We start from the raw sequence: 27,170 nt of genomic DNA, 5'->3' as shown, positions 1-27,170 counted from the left end.
AAAACGCTGCCCCCCCCCCCCCCCCCGAATGCTGAAAGGGTTATTTTTAACACAGTAAACATCTTCGTTTTAAGTGAGTGCTAGCCTGTGTGATTGGAAGAACTTCTCAGTGGGTTCACACAACCAGCTGAAGTATTCGAGATAATCTGTACAGAACTGTCATGGGGCTGGATAAAATAGACTCTTCTACTAATCAGATTATCATAACCCAGAGCATGATTCACAGTCTTCATAATCAGCTCTTGGGAATGAGTTCTGCATTACTGTTCCTTAGGTAAAACTTTTCTGGAGAGAGAATTTATTGTTGCGAATATAAACTGTACACTCGTATTATTGCAGCCTAGACTATAATAGAGGAGTGACTGATGCACCAAGCTGCGAGGGCCACCTCAGAAAGTTTGTGACAGCGCCTTTTCTGAGGGCCATTTAGTGGGAGTGAAATACATCCCATGCAGATGAGTGCGTTGAGAAGTTACTTGTGCTCTACTGAATTGCTTCAGCCTGCAGACCCCAAATGATATCACCTTTCTGTGTGGCTGTGGACTTGCTGTTTTGAGCTGCTGCCCTGGCATCCTGGTGGCAGTGAAAGAAAATCAGCTTGAGCTTGGCTCTGTGTTTTTCCCTCTGCGTAGCTCCATGAACATCAGCAAAATGATTTTTTTGAAGACCAGGACTCAGACCTCAAAGACTGTGAAAGACCCGTTCCATATAAATACAACATGTGTGTAGAACAGCACTCATTTAAATCAGTTTTGACCTGAAGTACCCGAGATATTTTTCATCCTTTAATTAAATAACATCAGTGTTCAAATAATAAATACTGCCTGCGAAAGAATGTGTTTATAGCCATTCAGGTGATCTCCATGAGAATAACTGGTCTACAATCAAGCTGTAATTTGCCCTTTCAAGTAGATTGAATGACGTAGATTTATCTAAAAAACTGAGCTCCCTTTATTTTAGAAAATAATAGATGTTCTTTTCACATTCCACAGTCTTAAAAATAATTAATCATGAAATGTCATTCAGGTCATCTGAAATAGCTTCTGACAAAACTAAAAAGAGCTTGTACTTTAAGTTTATAATTTAAGCTTATACTAGTGGGTGTTAGAAGTGCATATGTGTAGGTTAATCATAGTCTCTGTGGCCTTATTTACAATGAGATTTGTCTTGACTTTGACTATTTCAAACTATATTGAATCATTGTCTCCAGAAGCCTTGCCACGAGGTAAATTGCTCCGTGTCCACCTCAGGCTGCTGCCTTCATTTTCTGGTAGTGATGAATTCCATTATCCAAATCCCCTTATTCCTACTCTGTTGACTGGTAATTGATAAAAGCATCTGAGGAAGATCCCCAGGGAAGAAGGGTCTGCAGTATCTTACAAGATAAATTGCCCTGGGGTCAAGGTTTTCTCACTGAGTGTAAACTGCTATAAATTAGGCTGAATTCAGAAGAACTTGGCTTTCTTGCACTGACAGGGACTTTATTTTCCATTGCCTTGCACTTTGTGTAGTTATATGCAGCGTGCACTAATTAAATTCTATTCCTGTTTGGTAGCAATTGACTGTGGCCTCACACATATTATAAGCAACTAGACGAGGCTCTGGGTATTTGTGCCGTTGCAAGATTTGGTTCATTTTTAGTCCTGTAAATTCCCTTCAATGTCTGTTTAATGACAACTATGTAAACCTTTGCTTAAACCCTAAACCAAACAGCACATAGGTTTCAGAAAGATATTTTTGCCTTAAAAATACAGAGCAAGACTATGCACTTCTTGAGATGTGTTTGAACTGGATGTAAATGCTATGAAAATAGCTTTTCATGTGGTGTTTTTGGTTCGTGGCTAACCAGGCACTGTGACGAGTCTCCCGCAACTGTCATTCCCATGAAATTGAGAATGATGCAGTTTGTGGGCCAAGTTTCAGATCTGCTAGAAGTAAACCGTGCAGTTTTGGAGCAGTGTCCCAGATTTCTGACTTTTCTGAAGTTAAAATAAGAAAAAAGGCTGGAAATAATCTGGGTTTTGTAGAGTACATCTGCCAACGCACTGCTGTTCATTATTTTCCCTTTCCTGTGATATGCCCACTCCAGTTTTAAATAGGCCTCGTGATGTACTTGGGTCAAGCAGAGCCATCAGAAATTCTTCCTTCCTGCTAAGGAGCTGTTAGGGGTCTGCCTGTGATACTAAACCCGACACCTGAAAGTTCTGGTTCATTCAGATGCTTTGTATCTTTCTCACTAAGCATATAACTTAGCACAGTCTTTTTGATTTCTCTTCAAACATGGATTATTTTCTTTCAAGCTTATTCAGTATTCACTTATTTTTATTCATTTCACCCACAGTTTTCTAGAGTGTTGCTGAATTAATGTATAAATTGTTTTTATTCATAATTGCAGTCCTGGGTATGTAAATCTGCTTTCTGTAAGGATAAATATGAAGCTGTATCTGGTTGCATAAGAAGCTTATTTTCATATATTTACTCCATCTTTTTACTGCCTTTAAAATCCTTTTATATTGTCCCTTGATTAGGGCTGTGGTGATGCCCTTGATTATTCTAGTGAATTGCAGTTGTGTGAAGTGAATGGTTGTAATTACAAAAGGGAAGTAAAAAGGTAGTTTTATACTGACCAAGAATTTGATATGTTAAACTCCATTTCTATATTTTGTATAATCTGTACCTTTGAGCAAACTATTTAAATGTAGTTGGTTTACTTAGATGTGTAGAGGAAGTGTAACAAATCATCTGAAGAAGTGAAAGAGTCCAGAATAAATCAGTGCCTCAGTTTCCCCATCTGTGAAATGGACATAATGATCTTTTAACTTTTTTAATCCTTTCCATTAGATATTTGGCTCCTCAGAGCTGAAACTGTGTGTACTCAGGGCTTGGCATATTGGCACTTAACACAAAGTCTCAGAACAGAGATTTTCAGAATATATTGCTGCTGCATCACTGGTTGAAATTAATTGGCAGATCATTTATGATACTGCTTTTGAGAAGTCTTCCTGTTCCAATACACACATTTAACAAAAAACAAATTCCTACCCCCACCTTCCAAATAAGATCTGAGAAAGCCAAATGCTGGTCCTGCTAAAATCAATGGCGAAATTCCCACTAACTTCAAAAAGACCAGGAGTTGGCTGTTCATGTATGGATATTATTTTTTCAATAAAAGGAAGCAAAGCCAGCTGACAACAACTTGGGCAGCTCACATAGTTGCTGGTTCCCATATGCCACAAGTATTTTACTATTTGGTTTGTGTCCATTTCTCATCATAAATTTGCATCAGGCAGTTATTATTCAGCTTGCTGGTAGGATCTTTGGAGAAGAAACTGTTGAGAAAACTAAATCACTAAGGCCTGTATAAAATTCTTTTCTTAACGATTTCATGTTTTCAGCTACACCTCTTGTAAACCAAGTAATGTGATAGGAAATAGCATGCATGAAGCAGCCTCAGTTCTCCTCAAGTGGCTATGTGCTTGGTTTCTGTGATTCATATAGGGTTCACTTATGATTTACTTCACTATTATTTCTTATTGTAACTTCGGTCTCTTGGAGAAACTTCAGGAGAAAATTTATTCTTGTGTTGAAGTCACCATCTCCACAGAAAGATTTAACTGAAACTGTAAAAGCCATTGCATTCCTACTAGTTTCTGCTGGAAAAGTTTATGTTGTTTTTCTCTTTCCCAACTATTATTTACCCAGATAAAGAGCCTGTATGTTTTTATAGTGGTGACTTGTTCCTTCCCGAGCTGTCTGGAGGGAAATCTCAAGCACTGGAGTTTGAGAGTTATCAGCCGTGCGCTGTGGTCTGTGATTTTTGGACTGCTTGGATCCTGAAGCCCTAAGGGAAATCTTTTTCCTTCACCATGGGAAGAAAATCCCTGATAGTACTGCATGCTCTCTCTGATCCTTGACACTCAGAACAGTTCACAGGAAAGGCATTAATGACCAGGTGAGCTGCCCAAACAAATTTGTTTAGTTTAACTCAGTTTTACTGGAAATAAAGTCCTGGCCAGCAACTGAACCAGGGTTGGAACCTTTCTCTACTCCAGAAGTTTACTGTACTTGTTATTTTAGTTCTTTTTACTGCCACAGATGAAATTGCTTGACTTGTACTTTTAAGAGACGTTTTGGGAGAAAAAGCACTATATATAAATGAAATATATTATTATTACTATTACAGGGTTTTCCATAACTTTTATAGTTCATAGGCTGTCAGCATTTTCTGTAGAAACCCTGTATTTTAGGTGTCTACAGTTTGGCCTTGAAGTTGTCCTCGAAGTTAAAAGTTGAAATACTAGAAACAAGCACAAAGCAAAACTGTTCCCCGCCTTCTCCCCTTTTCTCATAAAATGAAACAAGCTCTTTAGAAATCTTTACTTCACAAAGACTCAAACAACACTGTTGGCTTCAGGCTTCATCATGCTCTAAAACTGAAACAAAAGAAAAAGAAACGACCCAACCAACAAATAGACCCCGGGCTGACACATTGTTTCCCTTTACTTTGGTGAAGATCTCTGGAAATCATCTCCTCAATGGGACTGATCTTGTAGTTTATGTGAATTTGGTGGGTCTGAGCCTTTTGCTACCAAAATCAGTGACTGAACTCCCTATACTGGAAAAGAAAAAAAAGTGCTTGGGTAAAGCAGTAGGGTAACAGCTAGGGGAAATGCGCCAAAATTAAAATGACGTGTAGGTCCTTGGCAGAGTAGGTGATAAGAATGCCTGCAGGCTTTTTCACTTGTATGCTATGGGGGCATTTGTTGAGCAGTTATACTGTGGACTGGGAGAATGTGTACCTCTGAGATAAAGATGTGTGTTCTGGGCAAAGGTTTAGTGTGATTGAATTTAATAATTTGCTGTATTTCAGATAGACCAAAACACAGAAGAAAAACGTCACAATGTTTTGAAAATGTCATATTATTTTTGTTCAAAATCGGAGGACAATTTTTTTATGCCTAGGTGATTTTGTGGGGAAAATGGTTTGGAAATTGAGGACTTTGCAATATTTTAATTTGTAGAATTTAATGTAAGTTTCGTTTTCCCAGTCCCACATTACATCAAAAATGGAAAAGCTGAACAAAATTAAACCAACTCCCCCCTATCCAAACAAAATGTAGAGAGGAATATTTGGTCATGTAAAATTTCAAGAAAAATAAGAAACAGTTCTTCATGAATCTTTCAGTTTGTGTCTGATGGATGAACTTGGAAATGGGTAGCTTCTCACCACAGAACAGTTTAATGGACAGGCATACATGTGATTTTATTCTTCTTTGCCATATGTGTATGAGAAAGCTATCCAAATCTCCCCAACAAGTAGTTTTATATTCATCAGGCTTCTGACGAGGCTCAGCACAGACTGTGCATTCAGTGTTTGTAGCTGTGTGTCTTTTTTGGATGTGATCCTTTTTACTATCAGCTAAACTGGAATCTAGTTTAATCTAATTGGAGAGAGTTTGTTCAGTGAACACAATGTATTTTCTGAGACTCTCCTGTGTTCATCCACATGTTTGTGTAATTTCCAACCACAGTCAAAATACTGCTGGCATTGTTCAGCGAATGTGTTTTAGTTTCCTGTGCCCAAACACATTATGTGTTTCAGCTTAAGAACAGAGTAAAGAGAAACACTATATATATGTGTGTACATATATATGAAGTTAGATTTAGATGCCAGTAGTTCTGTTTGAATAATATCCAACCTGTTTCAGCCTGACATAGAGTTATTCTCTCAAAGAATTTTTTGTGACCTTGAAGAGTGTGGGAAAACAACAATTTTCTTTTGTTTTTATTAAATGGCCCTCTAAGAAAATTATGTTTAAAAGCCACAACCAACCAAAAACATAAAACAAGCTTTTTTAAAAAGGAAAGAAAATTTTAAGTGTTCCATCAAAATTAATAGAAATAAACATTGCTTCTAATTGTAGGAAATGTGCACAAGTTAGTTTTCTGAGGATAATTTAAACCTTGCCTCAGCCCTCAGTATGCCAGCAAACTGCTTTATATAGCTTGTGTCAGAGGAGCTGTGTTAGTAATTGATGCTGGGGAACTGGAGACTGCCATGTCAGAGTCTCATGATTGCTACGTTTGTTGGCCTGTGTGCATTACTAATAGCTGGATAGCAGTCCCCTGCTGTAACATACATTAAAGACTGCTTGTGTTAATTACAAGGAAGAAGTAGGCAAAAGTGTACTTGGGATGTAATTTTTTGTCAGCTGAAGTCAACAAACCCGAGTGTAGCGAGTGTTGTAGCCTATAATATGCATGTACCACTTAGTTGTATGCTGCAGTTTGCACAACATCTGTAGCCATCTGCAGTAATTCTGTTACCTTGGTTGTGTTGCTATATGTGCTTTTATTTATCTTTAGATCTTTCAGTGTTTTACTAAATTCTCACTGAGGCAGAGGGATTGTTGGGCACCCAGTGAGCAGAACAGAGAGGAGCCCTATGTTCCAGTTCTTCAGTGTGTGGTTGATAAAAAGATGCAGTCTAGCTGCAGTCCCAGTTAAGTACAATATGTCAAGGATGAGAGTAGATTGCTGCTCTCGGGACTGCCCAAGGCTGAAATTAGTTTTACTGTTGCTTCTATTAAATTAAAAAATGACGTGGTGGTTGTCAAGATCTCAGTCCTTGAGGGCAGGGAAGAAAGAGGAGATAAAAGCAGTATGAGTGGCGTGTGGATTTAGGGAGAAACAGTATTTTAATAGCCTTGATTCTTCAAGCGTAAGACACGTGTCTGCAGTATAGATTATATCTAATAGCCCTCAATAGTGCATCAGATTGCTACTCAGTGCACCTAAGTGTTTACATTTTACCTTCAGATGTCTTCACTTGTATTTTAACTTTTTGTGTTCTCATGCAAGTTCTTGGTTATGTGCACCCCCTAAATATCTTTACTAACAGCACACAAGAAGAACCTTACAGTGGTGCAGACCAATGGATGCGCATAATTTCTATGCGTGAGTACCCCCTTCCAATCTTTGGGAGACTCAAGGGGTATGATACTTTGTGTGATACGGGATCAGTCCTTGGGTTTCTTTTCTGTGATGTGCAGTGCCTAAGATCGCTGCAGATGATACTGCAAATTCCTCTTCACAGAAAAGTAGATGGTACTTTTGGGAAGAGGATGCAGCTGGAACCCATAGAAGAGATTAAGGAGTGGGAAGAGCCATTGCATAGAGCAATCATTTTTCCGTCCTGAATGTTCCCTCACACAAGTATTCCTTTGGATACAGCACCTCACATTTGTAAGCATTAAGGTAACCAGTAGCTGTGTCACTTAAAACCACAATACTAGAAAATAGTGCAACTGGAAAAAACAAAAACAAGTAAAATGTGCCTTTGAAGCAGGCCTCACCTTTGTGCTGGAAAGCTCTTGTTAGGCTGGCAGCACTTTCCAGTAATGAAATCTGGCAGAATCTGAAGTCTCTGAGGGTGTTAATGAGGAATTTTGCTGGCCCCAGAATGGAGACAATTATCCAAAACTCCTTTAAATCCAAAGAAGGACTGTAACTGGCTTAAATGTGTTTGGGATCAAGCCATGAATTCTGTAACGATGCTCACTTTGTAGGCAGATTGTTGGATATACAGACAATAGTTGATTTATGTTACAGCTCAGTCTCAGTTACAGCTGTGCTCGCCCTGAAGCTCCTTATAGGTCCAGTGCAATACAGAGACAGAGCATGATGACAACAGGTCCATTTATAAAATTGCATTAAAGCTCCTTGCATTAAAAGGTCATACTAAACATCCTTAATGACCAGATTGCTAAAGGCTGCTTTTACAGGTAGCAAACATTAAAGGTTAGGTATTCCTGAAACATACTGATTCACCTGAGACATTGGATGTGGCCTTTTGATTTTGCTGCTCTTCATGTTCTGCTGAGGTTGAAAGTGGAAAGAACTAGGAGAGTGCAAGGGCAAACAATGAGAAGTCGGAACAAAACTCCCAAAAGAAGCCTGGTTGGATCAATATTTTGCTGGTGGGAAATAAGCAGAAATTAATCATTGCTGTGTAAAAAAGAAATAAAGAGGCCTGGCTGTATTATCGAAGTCCTGCTGCAAGTGCTTGGAAGAGTCTTGCGCTATTTTTTACCCTCCACTGTGTGCATCTTACTTAAAATGCACCTAACATGGACTGGGTAGCACCAGAGGTAGCTGATTGTTGTGTTACACAGTTTGAAAAGGCATCAGAGACAATCGTGTTGGTAAATAATGTTTCAGATGGTGCTTTGCTACTTTTGGAAGTTATAGTTTCTATCACTCCTTTAATGTGAAGTACTCTTAGATGACGAACTTATACACGTGGCTGAGTCCAAGAGGAAGAAAGGCATATGTATGTGTTACCCTTTCCCTCTTCTCCCCATATTCCTGTCCCCTTCCGCAGGCTCTTAGGCTTTTTGAGTCTGTGAAGCATGAGGAGACCATAATGAAAGACTGGCCATAAACTAGAACATCATATTCCTTTTCTTTCTATCAAGGCTCAAGGCTGTTTCACTGTGGTGCTTTAAAATTCTGATTTATTAGTGGGCACAATCTGGGCTATCCCCTCCAGTGATCAAGGTTCCCAACAGGTAAATTGCAGCCTTATGGTACAGTTTTATGAGAGTGCTTGTGTGATGTTCCCATTAACTGCAGGAAAACCTTTTGAGTGCAGGGCAGTCCAAGAATTCCAGTGATAACATCAATGCCCCTGATAATTTATTGTGCTGAACAGAATCTAAATACATCTCCAGGAAAGGATGTTTTTCCTTTCTCCTATTTTCCATTTTTAGAAATACTTGATTCTGAATTACTTGCCACAAGAGTTTGTGAAAGAGCCTCTCATCTATGTAAGAAATGACTTCGCATTTTTTTAACAAAGTACTTGTAAAGTATTCCTAAATAAGCAGCAGATGATGTGGACATGGGACAGAGATGCATAGCAACTGTCATTCTTGGTTATGAGGATACTAAATGTTCTTAACTTACAAGTAATGGTTGGAAGGACTCTCTTGACTTATTTGGACTGTGTCTCGCTCTGTGACAGGTTATCCATCAGCTGTTTATTAAAAAATACATTTATTTTAAAGGCTGTTAGCCACTTATTAAAGTATTTATAAACTCTAAAAAAGAGGTCCTAATCTGAAGTGTTGCCCCATTGGACATATTCCCATGAACACTAGCAAGAACATTTCCAAAAATAACATGTTTAGCAAAAGAAAGAAATCTCTATGGCATAGAGCATCCTGAACTAGCGCTCAAATGACACTGGAATAGTTGCTGTAATGTTCTGAGACACCGTGCTCTGAAACTGGACCATCTTTCTTTTTTATAACTTGGTCACAGCGGAACAGGAACATTGTGCTCTGCACTTCCTGAAGTCACTGGGAGTTTCCCTGCTAGGTTCAGTGGGAACAGAATGGGTGCCTCTGACCCTATAAACTACTGTCATGCAGCAGTTTGCTGAAGGCTTTTCGGTTTGGGCTTGTAATTTTTCTGAAGTTGTAGACAGTTATCCTAGTAAATTAACTTGTGCCACCAGCCGTTTCTGTTTGTGTATCATTATAGTTTTGTAAGCTTGAAAAGTATTTTCCTTATTTATTTAGTATGTTTTACTTCAAAAGCAAGAAAAGATGCTCATTGATTTACAGGGTGCCTGTGTCACAGGAGCTTACTGGAGTGTGGCATGCTGGTATGTTGTTAACTACTGGCCACTGCATCTTCTCAAGATGCTTAAAAATCCAGGTTACCATACAGTGACATTTCAGTGAAGTGCAAGAAAGAGGAAAGAGGGGGGGTGTAGCAGCGTTTCCATTGAAGGAAGAACATAAGATCTCTCATTCTTTGCCCGTTTAAAATTGTTGTACTAGGTAATTGACAGGCAAGTTTGGAGATTTTGCAAAGCTCTAATGACCATAGCTGCATTCCTCAGACCATTAGGTCAGTTTCCAGAGGGACCTATTGCTGATTTCAGGAATCGCATGGAAAAACTGAGCTCTAGACAAACAGCACAAACTGTAAGCTGAGTAATTATGGAGCTATTTAAATTTATGGCAGAAGATGCCTTTATGTAGCACTTTTATGATACGGTCAGATGAACCAGCCAGCAGGCAGCAATACCTTATCGGGCTGCTTGTTCCCTTCTTCCTGAGTGTGTTGCAGTGTGCTTAGGGTTTGCTTTGACAGCTGTTTTGTACAGCTGCACGCAACTATTTTGGTCGAATTTTAGTGTAAAGTTTTAGCTGAGGAGAAAGAAGAAAACCTGGTGTCATGTGGAAAGCAGGGAACGACTGAAAGGTTGAATGAACCCCTTCTTTGAAACTTTTATCCTGGTTATGTTGAAAAAAAAAAAACAACCAAAAACCCATATACAGAAAATTCAGAGCTCCAGCTTCTCAGGAGCGCTCTATTTATCATGCTTCTGAAAGCACAGCCTTGAAGCTGCCTTTGTATCATACCTGTGGTCTCAAGGGCATGCTGACAGAGCAGCTTGCTTAGGGCTCTCGGCCCCACTGCCAGCCCAGGCTGCCTGGTGCTCCGGGAAGCACTGGAGGAGGGCAGCTGCCTTGACACTGTTCTTACGCAGCACCAATAGCCATAGCAGAACCAGGGGCCCTGCCTTCAATTACAGTTGGCTATTTTTCTGTCACTGCTGTGTCAGCAGCAATATCTCTATCTGCGTTATGTCTGGAGGCATGCACAAAGCTCCACTAACTTCCATTTTCTCATCTAAAAAAATGAACTCAATGGCTTAGTCTCATATTACTCAACTCTGTAGCTGGAGTTAATGGACCAGGCCTAATTCCAGACTGGTTCTCAATTCTTTGGATGTGGCTGATGTGCAAATCAAATAGTTCTGGCACTCTGACACTTCCTGTGAATGAAAAATGACACTAAACTAAATAGTTGTGTGAGTTTCATCCCCATTCATGCAACAGACCAAAAGACAGTTCATATTTGGCAAATATGCAGGAATGGGAGAAAAGATTAAAATCAGAAGAAGAAAAATGTAAATGTTCTTCAGAGAGGGTTTTTTTTTTCCATCATCAAAAGGCGGGGAGGAAGGCAATGGAAACTTTTGAGATTAATCCTAGAAAGATCTAGTCAAGACAATATCTTAATGGGATGTTAAGGTCTAAGAAATAGAGACTTGCAAGAGAGGATGTTACATCTCCCTGCTGCTCAAGAAGCATTACAGAAGAGTGTTTTTGTCTCAAGATGAGGATTAACTTTAGAGCCAGTTAGGTTCTGCTTCTGTCTGTGTCTCCCTTGCATTGGGTTCCTTGTCTCATTCATTGGTTGTACTGCTTAAGACAGCAGAGGTAGCTTATTAATGTGATGGAATATTGACATTTTTGTTGGGGTTAGTTTTCTTTCTTTCAGATCATGTTTGATCTGTATGTTTGCTAGAACTAGAACAGGTAAATCAGTGGGCATGTATCTTCCTCTCCTGGAGTCTGGGGAGGGGGAAGAAAGCTCCTGGGTTCACTGGGTATTTAAAGACACATTCAGATGATCTGTGATGTTATCTGAAATACCACAGTATTAGGCTGTGTGTGAACATGGGCTTCTACACTGGTCTCTGTTGACTTTAGTTAGCTTCCCACTGTGCACAGCATAACAAGATACAGGAATCGTATTTTAGTCTGAGACATTACAGGTCAAATAGGTAGGATAATGATTGTGAAACAAAACATATAGACAGGAAAGAACCTGTGAAAAGTCACATGGGGAAAGTGAATTTGGGAATAAACCCAAATACCTTGAATCCAAGTGATGTTTTGATTACACAGAAAGGAGCATTCCCTTATCTCACCTAGAGGGGCTGAAAATCTTGGCCTTAAGCAAGCATAAGGTTTTTTGCAGTATTTTCCAGTCTGATTACAACAGTCTTATCACAGAAGGCCTGCATGCTGTATCTTTCTGCAAGTCTTTGTCATGAGATGTGGCATTGCAACTGGAATGTTTATTGTACTCTGTCATTATCTGTACTCCATCACTTCCACTGACTGCCTGTCCCACCCGCTCCCCGGAGATTAGTAGAGTCAGGGAAAGGATAAATGATGATTAGCAGCTAGTCAAGGGATGCAAGAGCTGAAAGGGTCAATGTAAAACAAAGGCTGCCACATATAATTCACAAAGAATGTGAGGCATTGCTTTTCAGAGGCAGCATTCGCATAGCAAGGGTTTTAATGAGACTGGAAAATGCTAACGTATAAATCCAGTCCTAGGAAAAAATATTAGCAACAAACGTACTGTGGTAAATATTTTTGCCATTAAGCCCAGTACTCTGCTTCTGACATGAACTATTAAAACTCTTCCTAAAGCTTTCATTAAGTCTTGTCTTCAAAACACCCTTTAAAGCATGGTCCTTTGTTTTGAAAGAAATGTTAGCAAAGATAACTCTACAAATATATGATGATGAACCAACTGAGTATCTTACAAAGTCTTGGTTTTTTTCAAAGCACTCTGTAGACCTGAGCGAACTCTCACTGAAGTTGACAAAGGGGCTTTTGGCAACTGAAAAGCTGGTATTTTCCTTCAAGAGTACAGTCTTGTTCATATTAGCATATCTATGTCATAAACCAGAGTCCCACCAAGTTACCTGCTGTGCACACAGAAAGCAAAAGGATTTTAGTGCCTGTGCCTTGAAGTCTTTGCTCCTTGGGTGCTCACGTAGCTCTTGCTGCTCTGCTGTCACCTCTAATCCTCCTCACCAAGGGTTGCTAAAGCCCTTGCTTACGCAGGAGCCCTGGGTACAGCCTCACTGGCTTCACTAGGCTCCCAAAGGAGGCTCAGGAGACCTTCCTCAGGACCAGCAGCCCTCGCCCTCTTGCCATATTCCTATTCCCACAGTGCTTCATAGGTGAGGTTTTGCCATATCAGACATCTTGCATTCTCAGACTCCCCAAATTACCCCTTCCCAGAAGTTAATTTTGTCCTTGGGGGTGAAATGCAGGGCATGGAAGTCTTTATGAAGAATGTAAGTGCATTATTCCCATTTATTTCTGTTATTACTGTGCAGAGTACTTGAAATTTTAATGTTCCACTGCTCCAGGCTGCCAAAGTCCTTGTGCTCTTCAAAAGTAAGGATGCAGACTTTGCTGGATCTTTGTGCAGGAAAATTAGGACATTTTTGTACTACTTCTTTTTGCCTACTTGGAAAACATAATACATATTGATTCTTCACTTGGAAATCTATCTTGGTCTAACTACTATCTGCTTCTTGTGTGATAATTGCCTTAATAGTCTCTAAAGCCTCTTTCATAATAAATATGAGTGAATATTGATTGATTCCTCTTATAATTATGACTTTCAGTCTTGAAGGAAACAGATGTTTGCTAATCGATGTGCTGTTGGGTTTTGTAGCTTCATGCTGGTTTTGACTATGGTGCAACTTCTTGCCATTGCTATGGCTTGTTATTTGTAGGCACTGAACCTCTGTTTTAGGGGTTTCAGTTTCATCTTCGTGAAATATAGTTATCAAAAACCCAGGCATGTCTTGTTTGGGATATGGGTGACTGCACTGGCTGCTCCTCCATGGGCAGCAGCAGGCAAAGTGCCCAACTCCCTTCCAGCTAGTGCTGAGTTGTCCCCATTTCATGTTTCTGATTTAAGTTCTTTCTGCCCCAGTAACATGGGGAGTACGAAGCACAACTGCAGTTTAAATGCTAAATTTGAGTGGCTTGAATGCTTCTCATCTGATGCAAATGTTTCTTTTCTTAAAAAAAAGCCATCAGGAGGAAAAGTCCAAACACTTTTTAAAACTAGGAATTGTGGAAATATTACCTAATGGGAAAAGTATTCTTAAGACTGATTCTGTTCTGTGCATCCCTTTAAGGGATTATGCTTTTATGCCTGCCTTCTGGTCCCTGTCACAGCTCTTGTCATTGCCTGGACTTTGTTTCCTGTTACAGAGCTCTGCATTGCGCCTGGATATTTGTATGGCAAAGGGAAGTCTTTCTGCTATGTCAAAATACTACAGGTGATTGGAGGGAAAAAGGAAGATTTATTTACCTCTTTCATTATGATTCTGTTGGATTAAAAATTTGTCCATTTTGAAATAACCTTTTCAGTGTCAATCAGACCAGTTTTCCTTTACTAGTACTTTTACATGAGTTAAGAAAAATAAAGGAGATTAAGAAAGGGCGTATAGAAGAAACATCTGCTTCTTGTTTTAGAAAAGCAATACATTCTTAATATAATAATTCAGAGTAGCACAAAAAAGGCACAACAAAAGAAAACAGAAAACCTTAACAAAAGGCACTGTCATCTGTTTCACTAAGCAGTTTTGGAAAGTTACCATGAACTTGTATCAGCGTGACCACATGATCTGCTTTCTTACGCTGATTGTAAGGAGGGTGGGGAAGAGCTAAAATGATATTTCATTCATCTGTCCAGAAAGGCCTGTAAGCTTCTATGAGTGTATGTGACTAGAATTTTGCAATGGTGGATGGTTTGCACAGAGAAACTATCTTTATAATATTTGACTTACAGAAAATGCTGACTTATAAATCCAGTCGGTATAAACCCATACTTTGTAACTTTTTTACTTTATTTGCATTAAATAATAGTTTTTTTCAAGGAGCCTAGGAGTGCAGAAGCAGCATAAAACAATAGTCCTGGACCAGAGGAATGACAGGACAAACAGTTGTGTTTATAGCCAGTGCTGGCAAGTAGTATCTCGCAAAATTACTTCCTGGAGGAACGAGGCCAAATGGCCAGGTTTGGGATAGGTTTGTATTTTTAGATTTGCTTCATCCATGCTCGAAGATTACTTTCAGCCTGGCCCATCTAATTCAGATGTGTTAAAATAGATCAGAACATAGAAGACACAAATGAGATCTTGGTTAGGGGAGAACAACCCCATGGGATTTGGTGTTTATGGCCTTTCTGCAGTCTCCATGGCAGTGATAGATTTCCTTTTATTTATTTATTTGCTAGTCTGACAAACTGTTCTTGAACCCTGTTAAGCAAGCTGTGTTTCTTCTTCTGTCTGGTTTGAAGTTCTGGTAGCTCTAAGTGTGTTCTGGATGGGAGGGGAGATGGCAAAAGCAGAAAAGCTGCTCTGCAGGGCTTTGCATTACGTTAAAACCAAAATTAGGTCTTTTAAGCAATGAGTTACTGCTTCAACACAGGCACCTTGAGTGAAATAACTTGCATTTTAAATTACCTGATTTAAATTAGATTTCTTTGGAGCCAGACTGCATTCGTTAATTTTGGAAAGGTAATACCTAGTTGGAGGTTATGCCCTGAGTCAGTTGGAGGCAATGTGGAGTTTGATGGCCCTGGCGCTGTGTAAACAATTCTATCAATAACATGCAGGAAATAAACCAGCTCTTGCTTGCTGTCTTACTTGAGCTGACTTGCTGAAACTCAAAAGATGTGAGGAAACATGCCTCTAGCTACAAAATCAGTGGCTAAACTTTGAGCTCCTCACTCCATCCTTAGATGTGCAGGTTTTAAAGGGCTGTTATACATATTAGTTTTTATCGTACATGTGGCTTTAACTGTTTAAGGACGTATCAAAACCACCTGACTATTAGATTGCTCATTACTTAATGGGACTATTTCTAGAGAAAAAAATAATTTACTTTATCATTCTTTGGAACAGAACATTTAAGCATTAGGGCAGCTTTTCATGTAGATCATCGGTTCCAGCCTGTGTTTATTGATGCTCACGTAAGGAAAGGCTGCCATGCAGGGACCTGTTCTCACTGACTGGCATTTAAAAATTTTATATATCAAATATTTACTGATGTAACTTGGTTGCTGCCCAAATTGAATTTCCAAGGTTCTTATCCTGCAGTTTCTATCTGCGTGCCTTCCACTAAAGTCAGCTCTATGCACCTCTGATGAAAACAAATGTTCTTTCTCTGGCTATTTTTCAGCCTTTCTGTGCTTTCCGTTTATTACCATGATTTACAACAATATTGTGAGTATTATTAATCTGGATTGCAGTCAGTGGGAGTTTGGCATTGTTTTACACTGTATCTTAAATAGTTTTGGCTTCCAAGCTGAAAGAATTTGGCATGCAAATACTTGTCGCTGCCCAGGGTTTACAAATACATACAAAATACTCATCGTGCCCATACGCACCCAGGACAAAGAGAAAGGAAAAGGGAACAAATATATTGTTACATATTTGTTATCTTTGAAATTGAGAAATATGTGAAAGCATAGTCCATAGAGGATACATGGCTTAGTGGGGCTGAACAAGGTACTTTGTGCTCAGAAATCCCTGAGTATAGGCCTCAACACTGATACACTGATGCTGTGCTAAGTGCCTGAGGGATCTACATGAATGTAACTTCTGTGTTAAGGTGGGACGTTTTTAACTGTAAAATTAAAGAAGAGCCATATGGGAGTTGTGTGTGTGTTTAGGGAGGTTACAAATTTACCTCAAAGTTTGCAGTCAGTCTCCATTGCCAAAATTGCAGCTTTTCTCTAGCAGTTTTTTGGGGGGAAAAAAAAAAAGACCATTTAGCACTCAAAACCAGAGAGAAGAGCTATTACTTTTTTAATGCTGTAGTGACGTTGCATTTAGGGTATATTCAGGAATCACTGCCCCAGCTTGCCATGGAGCCTACCTGTGCTATAAGCAAGTAACCTGAGGTAGATGAAAGAGCCAGGCTGAAGAAAGATGAACACCAAGTAAGAGTGTCAGTTTCTGTAGATCATAATTAGCTGTTCTACAGAGGCACAGTGCCTGACAGTCCACACTGAGATCTGCAAGTGGTCAGGCACTCTCCGGGCAGCTGTTGGATGAAGCCTCTTGTTCAGTGCCATAAGAAAGATGGGATCCCGTTAAAAGGATGGCATTTCTGGTTAAAGGGATGTGGGCTTGCTTGTGTAAGAAGAATAGCAAGATCTTGCGATGCTGCACGCATTCAGAAGTAATCAATTTGTTTAGCTATGCACAATGATTAAAAAAAAAAAAGGTACCAGGACAATTTTCTCATCCATTCCCTCCTCCTTTTCTTTCTCTCTTTAAAAAATGATGTCTACTAGAGCACCAAGAGGTTTTTCACTCTGTTGCTCTCTCAACAGCAGCTGTTGCATGGGGAAGTCTGAGAAGTGGGGAAGGCTAATGGTGTAGCATTTGATTAACAATAGTTATGCAGGAAATCGATACGTTGACTACTTTTAACATCAGGCAAAGGAAGGATCAAACCCAGTTCATATTCAATTACATATGGCAGACTTTTCTAATTTCAGAGTCCTTTATAGCCTCTGATATTTCACTGTTTTTTTTTTTTTGTTTTGTTTTATATTGTTCTCTTTCAGTTTTCCACCTTTGTGGTATCATGGGATTTTCTGGTTGTATTTTTTTTTTGTTAACTGTATGATTGTACCGTCAAGAAATACATTCAGTGAGCTTTCATGTTGACCCTGGGAGCCTACAGTGTTCTGCTTGTGTGTTGGCATTGCCTTGTTGAAAACAATGGAAGAACTAAAGGTCTGGGTTTTATGCATAACACAGTATAATTCCCTATTCACAAGCTAAATTCTTTTTTGTACAATTTGTAACATTTTTTTCATTACTTGGGCTAGTTACATCTTAGGGTGAATCAGTCTAAACAGACTCTAAATTAAAATAGTTGGGTGATCTGAGCTCAAGGTCTGTTCCAATGCAGTTTTCCTACAGCTTGGAAGAAAATAGCCAATATAGCTGCTATAGAAATAGGTGATGATTCTTTCTCTTTCTGTCTGTCTTTTTTCCAGGGAACTGAGTAGATGAATATACATTAAAATTTTAATTTTCTGGGTAATTAGGAGAAGTAGATTGTATAAGGTGAAAAGGAAAGTCAATAAACTATGTGGCCCTGGATAGATTATGGTAAGAGTCAGGATGTCACTGTGAGGTCAGAAATTCTTTAAATTAGAAGCATTATTTTAGTCTCTAATTTGATCCATATACCAGAATCAAGTGCTTTTGATTCATAAATCTGTAAGAATATTTCAGTGGGCCTGTGAACTACACAAAAGGCACAAGCATACTGGCAAGAGGCTTGCTTGTCTTTAAGCCTTTTCTTGCCGCCTTCAAAATAATCCATGGTATTCTTGCAGGTTGAGAAGATTCAGAGAAGCTTCAAAATCTCTGAATTAGACAAAATGTTGTATTTTGTAAACAGAGAACAAGCGAACTCCGAGTTGAATTGAACTGGGTAAATTATCAGCTGCTTTGATTAAGAGGAGGTGAAACACCCGGTACATTGGGCTTGGAACTACTGAGTGTAGATCAATGGCAGCTCTGACCCTCCAGTTTTTCCTTCTTTGCATTGGAGAAAAATGCATATTGAATGAGAAGGTGCACACCCTCCTCCCTTGGTGGCCACCACTATGTAGCTAAATATTTGCTTTTTAAATTCAGGGGTGGAGAAACAAGCTTATCTCACAAAGGTTCACCCCACCCTCTGCTTGGCCTCTCTTCTTGGCAAGCCTTCCAGCAGCAGCTGGCTGACTGTTTTTCTTCTGCAATTGTGTTCATGACATTTCCTGCAACTAGCTTTTCCTGAGGGTTTCCAGCAGCCCTTTTAGCCCCCCACCCCCTTTTTTTTGGCCTCTTCACCAACTAACTATGGCCTTGTGCCTAGTTCCCAGCAGTGTAAGTAGTACTGCATCCCCATCACACATCCATGTATATCCTTTGTATGCTCTCAACACACACATGAGGTTCTGTGGTTTGCTTGTAAGACTGACTAATTTAGCGAGAGTCAGTGGTTAGTGTTAGGGATGCTGAACAGCCATGATATAAACAGAGACAGTCCTTCCTCAGGATACCTGCTCCGTCAGGCAGACACACACTTTGCCGTGTTTCTCTTTTAACACAATTCTTTTTTGAAGAAGCTTCATGTACCCGTCTCCATGCAGGAGGACTGATAGAAAGACAATAGATTAGGGAGAGTTAATGCACAAATCCTGGCTTACTTAACATGCTGCTATTCTCCCTCTCCAGACTACTGAAAGCTGCATAAACTGTCCTTTCATAGGCTTTTATAAACACTCAAGTGACTTTAATCGTTTAGAGTAAAAGCCTACTTGTATATTAAGCTTTCTGTTATCGATGTCATTAAATCAATATCCTCAATGCTGCAGGATCCAAGTCACATATAAGTTTGTCACACACAGTTTAACATAAGCAATGCAGTATTGAGGTACAGTCAGTTCATTTTTTTCATAGATTGGAGAGTACTTTGAAGTAGGGCTGTTGACGATCAGAGAGCGTTTGTAGTTCTTTATAGCCAGTTTCTTAAATGTTTGGGGGCTGTCTGTTCTAATGATGGTTTTGTTGCAGAACTTTAATGGAGTCTGAGAAGATGAACTTTTTTTTTAATGCAGTTATCATAAATGGCACTGAAAAGCCTTGTGAGCCCTATGTTGTCTGTATTAAAACATGGGAGATATTCTTTAAGAGAAGTAAATAGGCAAATTGGTAAGAACCCTTCTTGTAAACTATTATTTATCTGTTCTTTTTCCATGTGGGTACGCACACAGTTCTGGACAGCTCAGAGACTCTGTAGCCTCACTTAGTGTAGTCCTTTGTCTAATGAGTGACATCTGTGTTTAAAGATGGAGAAAAATAATAATTTGTCCCTTGCCAGAGATACTTAATTGAGGGTAGAACATACATCTGGGATTTATTTGTGTAAAAAGATACACAACTGAAGTACTTTGTCTTCTTCCAACCTGACCCTGTGATGCCCTTTCCATTTAGCATATTAAGAATCAAGATTCATCTAGAGATATCTTACAAATCAGAAATGACAGCTGTTATTACAGCAGATCTTTCTCTCTGTTTTTTTTTTAGCCACTCTTCATCTATCACAGACATGAAGTAATTTGTAATACAAACTGACTATAGATTCTTTCAATTGCTTATTTCAGGAAAGCTATAGACATGATGGACATAACATTATACAGCATAATAGGCAAACATTATGCTACATGCCTTGCTGCTGGTAAAGCGGAATGAACTCTGCCAACAAAACTAAATTAACTGAAGTTGAAGAAGGCAGTTTTCCAGTTGTGGGTTATGGATCATTGATCTTCTGCAGTTTCTGAACTAGCACTCTTCAAGAATACTCTGAGCAGCAAGAGATGGGATTAAAGGAAAGAAGCAGTTTCTGAAAGGCACTCCTATTTCATAGATGGTTTGTGATTTGGAAGGTGTTTACTGCTGCTGCTGGTAAAGGCGAGACTTGTGGTGGGCACCTTCTGAAAGGAATGGGAAGTTCAGAATAGATGGATCTAGCAGGGAACGTACCAGCTTGATTCTGAAGTCTTGCATGGGGCCGTCACAGGGCAGCCAGCAAATGAGGAAGGGCTTTGACAGAGAAAGGACTGCTCTGTATTAGTTAACCTCATACACTTGGTTTCACTACATCTCTCTCACCACGGCTAGAAAGAAAGTGACATGAACTTTCTTAGGGGTTATATCAAGGAGGTATTTCTTGGTGATGAGGGATGTGAATCTTGTCCATTATCACTTCCCAGTGTGGCACACCTGGAAGAGTGTGAGGTTTTACCATTTGCTTTGCTTCCCTTGTGAAAAAAAGCTACAGGATATCCCCAGAGTCAAAGGGAAAATAGAGACCCACGGCACGTTAGTGGCAGTCTTTCCACAAAGCTCTGCTACTTCTTTGCTCTCCACAAAGCTGCAGTTTCAGCTGTTTCTATGATGAAGACTTAGGGAAAACAGGGTGAGTCAAGGAACTAGAAATTTTGTCTGGGGATATTGCTCAAGCAGATAAGAAAATTCCATTTATGTTATCCGGAGATGTGAGTTAAGAAGTAGTAAATGGCCTTATCTATAGCATAGCTACTTGAAGTGTGTGGAAATCCAGTATGAACCCGTGAATGTCCTGGGTTAGGCAGAAATGCTTTGTTATCACTAGCAAGGAGGGAACTGTGCTACCTTGTGCCTGACACTCGTTGGACTTGTGGGAGAAAAGGAAAATTTCACCGGGGACTTCCTGTACTTGGTTGAGTTTCAGCATGATGAGGCAGTGGGTTTTTTTCCTTCTCTCTCTAAAACAAGGAGAGCAATACTTGGTTATCTTTCATCTTGACAGTAGAATTATGTTGCAATAATCTGAGGGCTGTTAATTCACCAGTGATTGGTTTATGTTGAAGACTTTCGTAATTAAAAAATTGCCTTAAGGGACTAACATAATGTGGACTTCAGGGATTTATGTAGTAGAAAGGGTTCGAACACATCCTGGAAATCCTCTAGTTTGCATATTTTGTCTATTACAAGCTATTACTTCACTCCAATATAATTTGAATTATTTTGTCATGAAAGTGTTGTAACAGAGTGGAGAATGGGGTATCGAAGCTTCCTGAACAAGGAGATTGAGTTAGTGGCTAAATCTGTTTATGGAAGATAGAAATTATGTCATTATAATGCTAAGGTGTGTTAAAATATAATCTTGAATTATGGCATTGCTCTTTCAGTTTGATTGTATGTTTTAAAATAATCACTACTGTGGAAAGAAAATGTCTGTGAGTTGGTCATTGTAACACGCATATTTCAATGTAATTAATCCTAAAATGTGAGATTTTTATTACCCAGTGAGAACAAACCTAACAAAGCCAAATACATGAAGAATAATGCCCCATTCCTGTGAAAATTAACACATATATTTGTGCTTATATACAATAAATAATCCTGGTTTGCTGTTTACTTAAATGGGACACAGATTTCTCACTCAAAGTGACACGAATTTAATGCCAGTGTGTAAAATTAAGACTGAATACCAGCCTTTGCACATTTTGTGTTTTTTGTAAAGCTGAAAAGACTGACAAAATTTGCTTTCAGTTATGGTGTATTAATCTAGATCAAGTCTGTGGAAGTTGTTATAGCAATGAGAATTTAAAGTAGCCGAGTAGCAGAATGTAGTCCTTTTTAACCATTCCTTCAGGGTCTATATTTTCTTTCTTTCAGACTCCCAGACAATACAGCCAAGCACTAAATAAGAGTAACAGAGTTCATCTTTACTGTGCATTTCTGGACTATAGGTATGTTACTTAATTTCCAATTCTGTAACTTGGTTTAGTGAAATTACAGTTAGTTTGTGATGTTATATATTACCTACATTCTTTTTGTTCTCTTTCGTTCACGGAAATAGTTAAAGAAATAGAGCCACTGGCTTTCAAAACCACAATCTGATAGTAGCTTCTTACTGTAAGTAGGAGACTTGGTATTCACAGACCCTGTGTTAGGTGGGTAATTGAGAGACTGAGAAATTTTGGAATCAAAACTGCAGACCAATACAAATCCAGCTTATCTTGGTTTATGAACACGTCCACTTGGGCAGATGCTTGGATGTTTTAAGATGGCAAGCCTCCAGCAGAGCCATTATTTTCACTGGATCTGTGTCTGTGCCACAGCATCATGTGAAATGAGTGTTTCAGAGCTGTGAATTTTGGCCAGTGCATGGAAGCGTGAAATACTATGCCCCTGAATGCAAATTAGAATAAAAGAGAGATAAACATCACCTTAAATTCCACTCAGGAAAGAGGAACTATGGAAAAGCAGTAGCTTTTGGTTTTTGGTTTTTTTTTTTTTGTTAGCCCTGAATGTGTTTAATCTCTTTTTGTTTCCAGATATGCTGCTTTAACTGATTTAATTGAGAAGGAATGCAAATAGTGAATTTTGAATATCATAGGGATTAACATTTTTTGAGCCATAATGGTGTAAGCCTAATTGCTGTAGCAGTGGCCTGCAATGCTGTGGTCCCTCCTCTCCAGCATGCGCATGCAAGGTCCCTGTAATTGTTTTACTGAAGTTTTGTTTCAAGTATGTTGAACTGTCCCAGCTGTTGGCAGTTACTTGTTGTTATGGTTACTCACAAATTACAATAAATCAGAAACAGATTTTACTGAAGTGAATTAATATGGTTGGGGCTTTGTTCCTGTACTGTTTTCCATTGAGGCTTGAGCCCTTGAGGCTTTGCCTTAGGATAGAAACTGAAATATGAAATCTGTCCTTCCAAATGAGTTTTATTTGTGTCAAGATGGCCCTATTCCCTAGTGCATGGCAGTTAAAGAATAAGCAGTTGGTTTCTGACCTATGACAGACTCTCTTTGAAAACTTAAGGAGGTCCCAAAGGGCAAAAGAAGGATGAGGTAATACCTGTCATTAAAATAAGCACCAAGAAAAATACAGATCACTCAATCTAGCTTCAGGACCCAGAATAATATCAAAAGTAATAAATGGTTAAGAAGCAGGCAATTTAGGTGGGTGACCTACAGTGCTTGAGCCCATGGAGCACACGCCTAGATGCATGCCTCTGCCTTCTATGTCCCCCACACCCCTGCAGGGCCGTGATAGCGCAGAGGGGTCTGGGTTTCCCTGGCTCCAAGGAAAAGCAGACTCATGAGGATCACTTTCCTACACAGCCCTGGGACCTGGCCACACAGCCAGCCTAGCCATATCCTTAGAGGAGCTCCTGAGGATAAAGTGACAAAACCCAGCTGACATTGATGGCTCGCTAGAAATCTTGCTCAGCCTGAATTACTTACTTTGACAGGACAAGTGGCACAGTGGATAAGGGTGAGGCAGCAGATAGAATTCACTAACTTTTTTGACTTCTGCAAGATTATTGACTTGTCTGATACTATAGCTTTCAGAATATAGAAATTTGTGTCTAGGTGAAATGCCATAAATGGGTTGCACAACGTAAAGAAGAAATGTCATTATTCATTGGCCATACCTGGGAAGAAATCTCAGGCAACATTCATGAGGGGCCTGATCTGGGCCATGTTCCAGTCAGGATTTTCCTTAACTCCTTTCATGGTGGAACTGGGAAGGCACTATCAGTGTTTGCGGATGCTCCAGCCTGAGATGGCTTTCAAACCTTTGTATCTCTTGTACAGTACAAATACATGTCAAATTAACCTGCACAAGATGCATTTTGATAGAGATTATGTTCCCTTTTTGTGTGCTTTGCAGCAATGGAACTGGTGTTTGGTCTAATGAAGGTTGTGTGCGGGAGAGTGGGGACCTCAACTACTCAGTGTGTCTTTGTAACCACCTCACTAACTTCGCCATTCTGATGCAAGTGGTGCCTCTGAAGGTGAGATTAAACAAAAGAGTAAATATATCTGCTAAAAATGAAGAATAAATGCATCAGTTCTATCATCACACTCAGTAACTGATTGGAACTGGGCTCATTTTTGCCCAACTTGGGTTGATTCCACATCTTGCTTTCTGGGATGATGTTTTAATACTTCTCGACTATATTTTTTAAAACTTTGGGGAACTGAAATGAAGCATGAAATGAAACATGTCTCTTGTAGGTGGGAATTCTCTTTACTTTGTTCTCACACTTTTGGCGTGATATCTTAAAGGCAGGAATAGCACTGGAGGAGATCGTACAGGTGACAATACAGGGGAATTTGTAACTTTTTGGTGATGAGAGTGGGCCCATGTGGAGTCTCAGGTCATGTTGCTGCTAACAAGCCAGTGAAGGATGTAATCCTTTCAGTGTGCTTCAGTTGCAGTTCCTCTAGTTTGGCTGTTATTTAGTTCCTCTCTGAGTTCATCAGAAAATCTCATCCCAAACTTTTGACCAAGATATACCCTTAAAATTGACTGTTTAGGATTATCTTTTTGTACTATTTTTTTTTTAACCAGTATAAAATATGAAGTTGAGATGTAGGCAAAGACAAGCTTCCTGACTTTTGAGCTCTACAAGCGGTTTGTGCTCAGTTACAAATTCGTAAAACATGTGCTAAGTATTGGCTTCACATGTCTAAGCAGTAGAGCCTGTTGAATCAGCTAGACTATTGGAAACATCTCCTAGGTGTCCTTGGAACCCTGCTAAGTATGTGTTAAAATGCTGGTGATTTTAAACACATATATATGTTTATTCACCATGTTCTGAAACTCATGAGCCAAGGTTCAAAGGGCCCATATAAATCACTCATTGGAATAGTAGATTGTCAGTGCTCTAAGAAATTGTTGCAATGATGTTACATTCAGTCTTGAACTTCTGTATATTTTATTTTTCTTTTCTTTTCATAAATGGTGTTCACAGATCATATGAGACAAGGAAAAGAGCGGGTGGGAGTATGCAGTTGCCCACATTTGAACAGTTCTGTTTATATAGCTGTTATATATCTGTGGCTCTATAAATAGAATTGGATGAAATTTTTCCACATGAGCACTGTTTTTGACAGAACGTTTATTTTTTGTCTAGAGTCTGTTTCTTACAAAAAGGGCTCTGCTTTTCATGGAAAGTGTAAATAAATGATTGGAAATTGATTGTTTGAAAACTGGAGAGCTTTTCATCAAAAGCTGTATTTTGGTATAAAAAAAGTGACTTAATTTTTCATGGGAATTCTACTTGGAGTGCTTTGTACTTCTGTTCTCCTGTGGAAAGTATCATTTCTCTTTCTCCCATTGTACTGATAAATGCATCTCTCAGGGTAGCCCAAGCAGGCAGACATCCTGTCCTAGGGCACCGTAACAGCCTTTAACCTAATGACTGGTCAGCAGAACAGTACAACCAGGTATGAACAGTTCTACCAACCCTTGCAGAAAGGCAAGCAGATGCACAGAAAAAAATAAAGAGGGGGATATTGACAATTCTAATAAGATTGACAATTCTTCTAATAAGATATTGGAAATTCTAATAGTACAGACCAGTATGTGTGCAGCAGCTTCAGACCTGGGAGAACATCCCTAGGGAGAACACTGCTGATGTGGAAATCCATGAACTCTTGAGACCAGTTCAGTGTGATAAATGTTCTGGTTGTCTCAGCTCCTTTTCAGGAGACTGATTTTCTTTTTTGCTAAAAAAACCAACCCCAAAACAGTGAAAAACCCCGTAAGCTTTCCGTTCACAAGACATTGCAGTGTTTTAAGGAGCTTGCTGTTCACAGCTGGAGAGTACAGCATACTCTGAGCTCAGACAAAGCCAAGGTGCCTCTAAGCAGCAAACATTGACAATAGGTGACCTTCCTCGGGAAGTAACTTGTCACGTAAATACTTGTGGCGAGCATTATATGATAACTATTCGTCAAGAATGGTAACTTTTTCTTCTGAGAAAAAGTTTTCTTCTTTCTTTTGTGCTAAATTCGAGCAAGAATCTCCTTGCTGAACTCCTTCTCTTTGTTCCTTCACACGGTTAAGTCTAGCTTTTCCCACTTACAGAACAATAGCATGATCTAGACCTTGTCAGCTTTGACTGCTGTGAACCTGCCCCAGGGCTGCCCTTCCTGCCAGTAGTGCTCCAGTTCATTTTCATACCTTCCCCAATATCCAGCAGATATGCACAGTCTGTGCCTTTCTTGTGGGCATAAAGGCACAAATTGTTTTGTTTCAAGATTCTTTATCATTGCAAGATTCTTTATCATTGCAAAGAATCTCAAGATTCTTTATCACTGCAATTTTATTATAAGGTACAGCACTATGTCAGTAATTTATGCACCTGGCTTGGGGAGGAATTAGTGTCTCACATGGATTTCATTCTCTTGAATACTCGAAGTACTGTGGGATGAGGAATGCTGACAAATTGTTAGACATTTATGGAGCAGACTGTGAGGTGGGTCTAATTTCCAGGGAGCATAGAAATGCAAGAAAGTTCTTAGGAACAAGCTGCGAGTTCTTGATTTTCCTTCTTGATCTTTACTCAAAACAGGTTAGATTGATTCAGTCAGTATTCTGCTATATGCCAGCTGGAAGTAATCTCCGGAGACTGAAATCTGCTGAGATGAAAAAGCAATTTTATTCCAATATTTTCAGAGAAAGAAATTGAAAGAGAGAGGTCATAAAGAGAAATTTTAAATTCTGGAATTTTAATTTAAATGTAACAAAATGAACCTTCACTCTGATATCTGTGTGCTATACAGCAGTGTAGGAAGAAAAAGAACTATGAATGCTATGAATAAGCTAAAATCGAGCTTGGATTACAAGTGTAGTTGAATACTACTCCAGATTTTATATGAGTTTCAGCAAGAGCCTGAATGCACTGAAGTCGCGGTGATTGTGAAAGAACTGTATGAACAAAACTGCTGATTAGCTTGAGATGCATGTATGCAGTTTAGCTGCTTTCAGTGATGCAGGGGATTAGCAGTTGTAACAAGTTTATTTCAGGAATGAAGTAACCAGCTTGGAAAAACTTAGAGCCATGTGGTGCTCAGATGTCAACCTGGCACTGACCTGTTCACCCGCTGATCAATTG

The 27,170-nt window shown here is 39.3% G+C and overlaps 1 protein-coding gene across 1 annotated transcript in view; it reads left to right on the top strand.

The window, feature by feature from the left end:
* Positions 1 to 27,170, top strand: part of GPR133 (G protein-coupled receptor 133) — a 139,272-nt gene that overhangs the window by 53,904 nt on the left and 58,198 nt on the right. Inside the window, exons 14-15 of the mRNA XM_010023467.1 lie at positions 21,926 to 21,999; positions 23,936 to 24,059. Of these exons, the coding sequence (XP_010021769.1) occupies positions 21,926 to 21,999; positions 23,936 to 24,059 (198 nt within the window). The remainder of the gene's footprint in view (positions 1 to 21,925; positions 22,000 to 23,935; positions 24,060 to 27,170) is intronic.

The sequence above is a fragment of the Nestor notabilis genome, unplaced genomic scaffold, assembly GCF_000696875.1.
Source record: "Nestor notabilis isolate BGI_N333 unplaced genomic scaffold, ASM69687v1 scaffold3501, whole genome shotgun sequence".
Taxonomy (NCBI): Eukaryota; Metazoa; Chordata; class Aves; order Psittaciformes; family Psittacidae; genus Nestor; species Nestor notabilis.
This window is presented reverse-complemented; position numbering and strand designations above follow the sequence as displayed.